This window comes from Stegastes partitus, unplaced genomic scaffold, assembly GCF_000690725.1.
Source record: "Stegastes partitus isolate 25-593 unplaced genomic scaffold, Stegastes_partitus-1.0.2 Scaffold824, whole genome shotgun sequence".
NCBI classification, from domain to species: Eukaryota; Metazoa; Chordata; class Actinopteri; family Pomacentridae; genus Stegastes; species Stegastes partitus.
In genome coordinates this window covers 163,622-172,584 of record NW_007578555.1, presented here as the reverse complement: position 1 = coordinate 172,584, position 8,963 = coordinate 163,622, and the positions used below count along the sequence as shown (strand labels likewise).

Below are 8,963 nucleotides of genomic sequence, written 5' to 3'. Positions count from 1 at the left end.
GGGGGAGGGAGGCTGGACCTCCAGGTACTCCTCCTCTTCGTACCACAAGGCCCCCCCGGGCCGCCCACCGGCCCCGCCCCCTCGCCGAGAGCCACGGCCAATCACGCGGATGCTCTCCACCGTCTTGATGCGCTCTCCGGCCAGCGGCCGGTTGGAGTAGCCCAGAGTCTGGATGGGCGCCCCCTCGGCGCAGGGTGACACCAGAGTCTCAATGCGGTGGTACGGGCCCTCCTTCCTGTCGCCGGTCAACTCCTCGCCTTTGGCCTCTCTCTTCCCGCCGTCCTCGGCGCCGGTGCTGGCCTTGCGGGAGCCAGCCGAGTGTCTGCGCTCTGCCATCGCTCTCATCCTGGACGGCGGCTCGTCTTTCTTACCCTTCATGTCGGCGCCAGGCGAGGACAAGACCCGCTTCCTGCCGTTCACGCCGTCGTCGTCCTTCAGCTTGGCGCCGCTCTTTTTGCCAGCTCCATACCGCGACGAGCCCAGAAAGTCTCCGTCGCTGTTGCTGCCCGACGGCGTGATCACGGCGTCCCAGGGCTCGCTCCGGTAGGCGGTGGGCGACAGGTTGTGGCCTCCGGATGAGCCCAGGGACTCGGGCACGCTCCCGGGCGTGTCCATGATCTCGTCCTGGGTCGGCGTCCCGGCTGCTTCGTCCCTCACCGGCGTCCCGTCGACGCCGTCCGGGCTGACGTCGCCCAGAGCCATGCTGAAGCCCGGGTTGCCCTGCAGGAAGCTGTTGATCTTGGACTCCAGGCTGGGCGGGGAGACGGAGGGAGCTGAGGGACGAGGAGGTGGAGGAGGAGGAGGAGGAGACAGCTGCCTCTCCTTCTCCCAGTCTCTGGCTCTTCCAGGGGCGTCTCGTTTGAGGCTGTTCCCCAAGACGGGCTTGGTTTTCGGGGTGGTGGGGGTTTGCGGGGCTTTGACGGTAGCGGACTCTGGGGAGGTTCTGGTGGGAGGAGCAGAGGAGGTGTTGGTCACGCTCTGTAAGAGGGAGGACAGACCTGTACGGGACACAGACAGGACAAAGAGACGATCAGAACCAGAACGTTCATGTCTGAGAACAACCAAAGATTTGGATGTTATACAAGCAGGATGCAAAAAGATCAAGACAGAAAACAAACAAAACCTGCAAAACAAATATAAACTAAAGAAACAGCAAAACAACGAGCTGCAGATTTGTTACTGTGCTGTTAAAACAGCTCGTCTACTTTAGTGACCGACAGGTGGAACGACAACTAAAAACATGTAAAGAAACGACGTGTTTGACTGAAGCTGCCTCCAGAGCTTCAGAGCCGCCTGAACATCACCAACAAGCTCATGTACGATCAGTCGACGTGTTTGTGAGACCTGGTGTGTTGGTCTTGGACAGAGCGTTGAGGATCCCTTCAGGCGTGATGTCGACCCGTGACAGGATGCTGGCGAGGGCGGGGCTTGGAGGCGTGGCTTTGGAGGCTGCTGATTGGCCAGACGGTGTGGTGGGCGTCCCTGGAGACGGTCGCGGTGACGGACTCGCTGCCGAGCAACAAGCAGACAGTGACATCAGAACCTGCTGCCTTCTTTAGAAAGTCACCAAGAGTCGCAATAAAATTATAGAATATCAGAAATAAATACTATTTTCACTTTCACCAAGTTTTCTTTTTTTAACCAACATCAGTCTTGTATCAGATTTGACTGCCTGGAAATTGCACTTATTAAATGGAAAATAAATCACTTTAATTGCTTTTGTCATAAAGAGCAGCAGTGACATCACTGAAACTGGCATCTAAAATTAAAAGTTAAAATCCTGAAAATCAATGAATATTTGGTATTAACATATAAATTATTCATAAAACAAGTTTCTACGGTGGCTTTCATGAGATTTTTATCGTCTCAAGTGGGATTTTTCAACAAGATTTTCTTGTGAAGTGTCAAAATTAACAAACATTTAAGACCATGAGGACAAAAACTCTGGCCTAAACATTCAATACAGTGTTTCCACTTAGTGAGGCTTTTTAAACATAAGTACTGATGACATCTGTTTCTCTTTTCTGAATTTTAACCCTTTAAATGTCAGTCTGTTTATCTGATGTTATTGCTGTTTATCATGAAAAAAACAAGAACAAAAATAAAGTATTTTTCTTATGAGTGATGATTAGAATAAATCTATAGATTTTGATCATCACAGTCTGATGCCTCAGCATCGCTGTACAGAGTCAGACTTCACCAAAGAAAATAAGAGCTTCACGACAGAAATCTGTCAAAAAACAGACAAAAATATTAGATATTAATATTATTTTCTAAACTGTACTGAGTTACTTTTAAACCAACATCTTACTTTAATGGCAAGGGAACAAAAATACGAACTTTAATGAGTTTCAAAGACATTTTTGTCCTCATGGTCACAGGTGTAATCTCTTATTTGTACATCCTGTGTTGTTGGTGTATAACCGAAGCGGTTTGGGAACCACAGAATCACATCTCTGCTGTCTGCAGATGATGTTCTGTTGGCTTCATCAAACCAGGACCTTCAGCGTGCACTGGGGCGGTTTGCAGCCGAGTGTGGGGTGAGCGGGATGAGGATCAGCACCTCCAAGTCCGAGGCCATGGTTCTCGACCAGAAAAAGGTGGTTTGCCCTCTCCAGGTTGGTGGAGAGTCCTTGCCTCAAGTGGAGGAGTTTAAGTATCTCTGGGTCTTGTTCACGAGTGAGGGGCGGATGGAGAGTGAGACTGACAAATGGATCGGTGCAGCGTCTACAGTACTGCTGTCGCTGTACCAGACCATCGTGGTGAAGAGGGAGCTGAGCAAGGCAGCAAAGCTCTCGATTTACCGGTCAGTCTACGTCCCAACCCTCACCTATGGTCATGAGATCTGGGTAATGACCGAAAGAACGAGATCGCGGATACAAGCGGCCGAAATGAGTTTCCTCCGCAGGGTGGCCGGGCGCTCCCTTAGAGATAGGGTGAGGAGCCCAATATACAACATCACATTAAATAATTTTAAAAAAGGTACCATGGGGGACCCTATAAAAAGGCAGCAAAACTATTGAAAAATCAGGTAATCCTTGACAAGAAATTTCCAAACAAAACAAATAATGGAGCTGGGAACTTGTTCTTTGGTCCAGCCATTTCTTTTTTTTCCTCTCTCTGAGTGCTACAGCTTCACTTGTAGCTAGCTCGCTAAAAGCTTAGCTGTAGTAGAAAAAAGAAATCTGCGTAGCCAACGATTGCAGATGTAAATTACCATTAGCTACATGTTACTCACTTGTTAGCATGTCAGAGTAACTAAGCCTGTGACAGGATGACAGCTGTGGATGAAATGGATCAGAGGATGTGGCCGACCGGCCTGAATGTTGTTTCCCTTGAAAATTGCACAGAATGCCTGATTTCAACACACAAACACTGGCATTGGGTAAATTCCACCCATAAAATATGATATCCTCTATCACTAACGCCGGGTGAAAATCACCTGAACGCATGCGTCTTGAATAAACCATAGATGGGAGGTGGGAAACAAACACACCATCAATGACATCAGTGAGCAGCCTGAAGCTAAACAAGGACCCATGCAGCTCAGACATCAGCAACACAATGAAAATCACATGACAAGAACCGTGTGACGTTAGTGTTCTGGGGTTAATTAAAGAAAAACTATTTAGGGACCTTCAGGACAAAAACAACACAAAGTATTGTGTGATATAAACCTGTAGGGACATACATTATCTAACACAGTCCTGATCAGAACTAACAAATATTCTTCATGTTCAGAATTTATTCTTTTCTGATGCCAGTTTGTTTGCATGATGTCACAAAAATCATTTATTTTACAAACAATATGTGAAAAGTGTGTTTTTATGATCACAGTTCATGTCAGTGTTGAGCAACAACACCAGTTGTTTTAATAAACAAGCCCGTCCTCAGCTCCCAGACCCACCTGTGTTCTTCATGGCCGACGTGAGCGAGCTGAGGATGGAGCTGATCTTTCCCAGGTCCACCTTGGCCAGGTTGACCCCCAGCGGGACGGCTGGAGCTCCTGCAGCAGCTGCAGCCGTCGGGGTCCCTGTGGTGGTGGAAGCAGCAGCGGCAGCAGCCGAGGCGTTCGTCTTGGACGCTTTCGTGGGCGTGTTCGGAAGCTTTGACGCCACGTCTGACTTGGCCGTCTTGGAAGCAGCAGCAGGCAGCTTCTCTTTCTTGTCATCTGCGAGTGAAAGAAACACTCAGAGCTGATTGGTCACTGCAGCTAACGTGGAGTTACAGACAGAAGTGAAACCACTAAGCAACACAGACGTGCAGCCACCGACCTCCTGCTGCAGCGGCGTCCGCCTCCTCGTCGGACATGTCCATGTCCTCCATGTCTCTGTTGTCGCTCTGCAGCTCTGCCTCATCCATGGCCTTCCCGTCCAGCTCTGGGTCCACCTGGGCTCTGCTGCCTCCCATCCCCAGGAAGGGCGACTCCGAGCCGGTGGGTGAGGGGGCATCTTCAGACGGCGAGGGGATGGGGGAGTCCTCAGGGCCAGGCAGAGTCGACTTCAGGGAGTCCAGCTTCCTTTTAAGACTGGCCACCCGGTTGGCAAAGGCATTGTACGCCTGACGACAGCAACCACAGAGAAAATGTAAATAAGAAAGACGTTCCAGTTACCCTGCATCTACTCCAGCATCTGTACTGTCTTCTAGGATCATTTCACCCATGGTCCTCTTCACTAGAAACACAAGCACAACTGGATGAACCTCCAGACACAAAAACCTGTTTGGAAAGGCATTACAGCCTTCATCAGCCACAGGTCATGTGTGAGGAGGGATCTGCTGCAGGACTCCACCAAGAACCGGCCAAGAACGCTGACGTTTCATCTAAATCACTTTAAAATAAACACATCTGCACCAAAACATTCTGCGTCACTCAGTTCAACTAAGAATCAAAAACTGACTCAGCTGAGACCAACAGTGGTGTCACGAAATAATAAAGAGATACAGCACAGATCAGAACCAGAGAACAGAGGAGCCAGCTGCTGGAGATACAGTCAGCTGATGGTGGAACATCTTTCTACAGCTGATGGTGGAACATCTTTCTACGGCTGATTCATTTTAATAAATAAGCTTAAACAAGTGTTAAACACCTGCTCAGGCCCTCTGAGTTCCTCTCCAGCTAAACATCTTTACATATTGAGGGAACAACACTCACGTTGGCCACGATCTTGACCTCCTTGTACTGCATTTCGTAGAAAATGTCTGCGTTTCCCAGAGCTTCCAGCAGAGGCGGCCCCGTCTTCAGCTCCTTCTCCAGGAAGCCCACAAACTCCTGCAGCTTCAGACTGCCGTCCTCGAAGTCCTTGGCGAACTTGTTCCCTCCTGCTTTGTCTGAAGGAGGAGACAGATGACAAACAGCCCCAGGTAAACACAAGGCTTCCTCATGTTTAAATGCAAGACACTGAATCAAAGTCAAGGTTTTCTCCTGCTTTTAAATGAACCAGCAGTCAGAGGATCAGAGCCGGCGGTCCGACTGGGAGAAGGTTTAAAACAGCAAACAGACGCTGCGTCTCAGAGCCGCTGAGGAAACGTCATCAGAAACAGTTGGAGGACCTCTGAAGCGCGGCATGACAACCAGCTGGCTGAGGTTCAGGCAGCAGGTCCTCCAAGTCCAGGAGTTCAACAGCTGGAGCCTCCGTGGACGTTATTTTATCAGCAGCTCCTCCTGACTTCCTCACTGGACTCCGATCAGAACACCTGGGCCTCATCTTTATGAGGCAGCTCAGGAACATCCAGAGAACCAGACGGGCATCGCTGCTCCGCCGTGCACGGATCCTAACCTTCTGAACCCCAAAGATAAATTACATCACCTAAATTACACCATCCATCCACCAGAAACTGTGAAAACATCGTCTGGGACGCTCCAGACAAACAGGAGCCAAACCATGACAGTCCATCAGAGTCACTTTCTTCTGTCTCATCTGAATAAAAGCCATAAATTAAGCAAACTGTGACTCAGTGAGCAACAGGTGGGACAGCTGTCAGGTGAAGGCAGGCAGGGTTTCCACAGAGCAGAGAGGAGACGTGTGGAGACAGATTTAAAACAGTAGGAGAAGATTCAAGGTGGTTTTATTTGCATGTGTGTGCCGACGGTCTGAGTCAACGTCAGGATTCTTGGTGGAGTAGAAACAGCTCCAGTCAGAGCAGGTGACTCTACTGTCACTGTGTTACTGTGGCCTGTACTTTTTAAAATATATATCCGATGCACCTTTACATTTTATATACTTAACTATATTTACCTGTAGGCACACTGACTGTTGTGTTATATAGCATATTACTATTATGATTTGCATTATTACATCGTGCTGCTGTTCTTCCCAACAATTTGTTTCCACAGGCAGACCTTCTCAGCAACACAACCTTTCAAATACCAGACTAGAGCTGCTGAACTCTAAATCACAGCCGCCCTGAGAGACGGGTCGGTCCAGATGCTGAGCAGCCTGGTTGGAGGGTGTTGCAGAAGCCCCGCCCCCCCGGTGAGCTGTGATAGGCTGACAGGGTTTACATGTGCTAATTTGCACATTGATCAGAACAAAGTTAATCACACCAGAAGGGGAAAAGGAGCGACCCAACCGGTCTGGAACAAGAAGCCAGGAGGACGCACGGCGGCCACGGAGGGCTGAAGGTGTCCAACATGAGCCGCCGTGAAACAGCAGCAGTCAGGCCTCTGGATGTGTCATCAGCGACCCTCTGAGTGGCCCAGGCAGCTACTGCCACTCCCCCCCATGGTGGAAACAGAAGTGTGAGCGCTAACTAAACTAGCATCAGCAGCCAAGTACTGCCTGTGTGTTCTGGACACTTCCACCCCGTCAGAGCGCTGCCCCGGGGTGGACGTGTCCGGCCCGTAAGTGTCCGGCCCAGAAGTGTCCGGCCTGTGCCCAATCACACCGGTCAGTTAGGCTGAAGTCCAGCAATGTGTAGTGTTCTAACAACACACTAGTTATTATAACAACTATGAACAATAATGAACAACTAATGAGCCTTCCAGCATCAAGCCCTCCTCGTATCTGGACCTCCGTCTGGACAATCCGACAGCCTTGCTATCCGACATAGAAGAAGGTTTTACATTTAGTGTCGGATTATCGAGTCACGACTGTATCATCATATATTTGTATTTAGTTTGATTTTATATCAGATTCATGTCCAGACCTGTCACCTGTTTACATCTTTAACTCTCAAAATGCTTCATTCAGCATGTCTGTGTTTTTTATTGTAATAAATAATATATTTCAAATCAGATTTTATATTTTTCGTGTGTTTTTGAGTCCAAAATGTTGATCTAGCAGGTTACAGTGGTCAGACCATATCCCAGCATGCTCCTCTGTGGATACAAACAGCAGACGTCTCAGGGTTCGCTCCTCAAAGCACAGCTCCCCACTGTGGCTGAATGAAGGCCGACTGGACCTCCCTCATGGATCTGGTATTTACTGTCAGACTGTGTTCACTACTGGTATCAGAATGTGGTCCAAACGGTGGTCCACCCTAGAACATGAACCTGCTGTCTGAACACACCAGGCTCATGTTATTCCCTCTGCTGTGTTCAGGTGTGTGGCGGTGCAGGAACCAGCACGCTAACTTCCCACCTTTGAGTCTCTTGAGGGCCTCGGTGCTGCAGACGTCCACCCTCAGCGCCGCCAGCTGCTTCTCCCTGAACTCCTCCTCAGCCACGGCTCGCCGGTACCGGGACAGCTGCTCGATGAGGGACTGAGGCTGGAGAGAGACCAACAGGACGCTACGTGATCTGGTTCAGACGTAGCTTTAGAAGAAATACTTAAAAACAGACACGTAGAGAAGGCTTACTGTGAACTCAGCCACGATCTTGGACTTCAGGGCAGCTTTGGAGTTAGCTGGAGCTGCTGGAGAGGAGAAACAGTGAACGTCAACACTCATCCGTCCGTGGATAAAACTACTCTAAAGAGAAGCTACTTTAAACACAAGACCAACCATTTGCAGGTGGAATCTCCTTCTCCTTTTCCTTCTCCTTTTCCTTCTCCTTCTCCCTCTCCTTTTCCTTTTCCTTCTCCCGCTCCCTCTCCCTCTCCCTCTCCTTCTCCTTCTCCTTCTCCCTCTCCTTCTCCTTCTCTCGCTCCTTCTCCTTCTTGTTCAAGTTGGCTTTGAACTGAGCGATCACTTCTTCGGGATAGACGCTCCTCTCCTCCCAAATTGAGAAGATCCTCTCCACCGACTTGCGAACCTTTCCGTCCCTGACCAAGCAGAAATGACAGCACAGCATGAACACCTCAGCAGAACCGTGGACAGAACCGCTGACTGGATCGATGTCCAGCTCAGTGAACACTCACTTGATGAGCTGGACGGCGTTGGGGAGCACCTCTGCAAAGGCTGAACGGAAGACGATGGCGTTCTTCCTCTTGCAGTTCTGTATCACGTCGTTGGCCAGGTAGAAGAGATTCAGACGGTGGTTGTTGTCAGCTGGAGACAAGAAGCATCAATAAGGTTAGATCATGAGTTCTCATGGTTCTGAACAGTCTGGAGAGTGAAGGCATGAAGGCACACAGCGCCTCATCCTGCTCTCTCCTCAGGTCTGCTCATACTAACATACCAGTAAACTCATACTTCTTGTTAATACTTTGCAAAAATTCCTCAAATATTACGTAGTTGTACGTCTTCAGTATAAAGTTGGTTTAGGAGGATTAACGCACAATATCACGATTATATTTGTTAAGTACTTTTTAAAATACATCCATGTAAGTACAGCTGGTTCATGTTGTCCATTTGCTCCTATAGTGTCATCAGAGGGTTTGACAGACATGAAGGATTTATCAGCCAGAAGATGTGTCAGGCCGTCTGTAACGTCGTCCAGAAGTTCACCAAAGACAACACGTTGGCACCAGATTCAGTAAAAACCAAAAAAAAGTCTGAACTTTTAAGTGCGACCAAAAAGCTACGACTGACTCCAACAGTCATGGAGCAAAAATCAGAGTTTCAGGTGAACTGCAGCCAGAGTT

The 8,963-nt window shown here is 49.0% G+C and overlaps 1 protein-coding gene across 1 annotated transcript in view; it reads right to left on the bottom strand.

Annotated features, from left to right (window-relative positions):
• The window catches only part of rprd2b (regulation of nuclear pre-mRNA domain containing 2b), a 20,007-nt gene that overhangs the window by 891 nt on the left and 10,153 nt on the right, over positions 1 to 8,963 (bottom strand). Inside the window, exons 2-10 of the mRNA XM_008292705.1 lie at positions 8,298 to 8,427; positions 7,942 to 8,201; positions 7,798 to 7,853; positions 7,581 to 7,707; positions 5,153 to 5,328; positions 4,275 to 4,560; positions 3,908 to 4,171; positions 1,345 to 1,509; positions 44 to 998 (exon numbers count right to left, since the gene is read on the bottom strand). Of these exons, the coding sequence (XP_008290927.1) occupies positions 44 to 998; positions 1,345 to 1,509; positions 3,908 to 4,171; positions 4,275 to 4,560; positions 5,153 to 5,328; positions 7,581 to 7,707; positions 7,798 to 7,853; positions 7,942 to 8,201; positions 8,298 to 8,427 (2,419 nt within the window). The remainder of the gene's footprint in view (positions 1 to 43; positions 999 to 1,344; positions 1,510 to 3,907; positions 4,172 to 4,274; positions 4,561 to 5,152; positions 5,329 to 7,580; positions 7,708 to 7,797; positions 7,854 to 7,941; positions 8,202 to 8,297; positions 8,428 to 8,963) is intronic.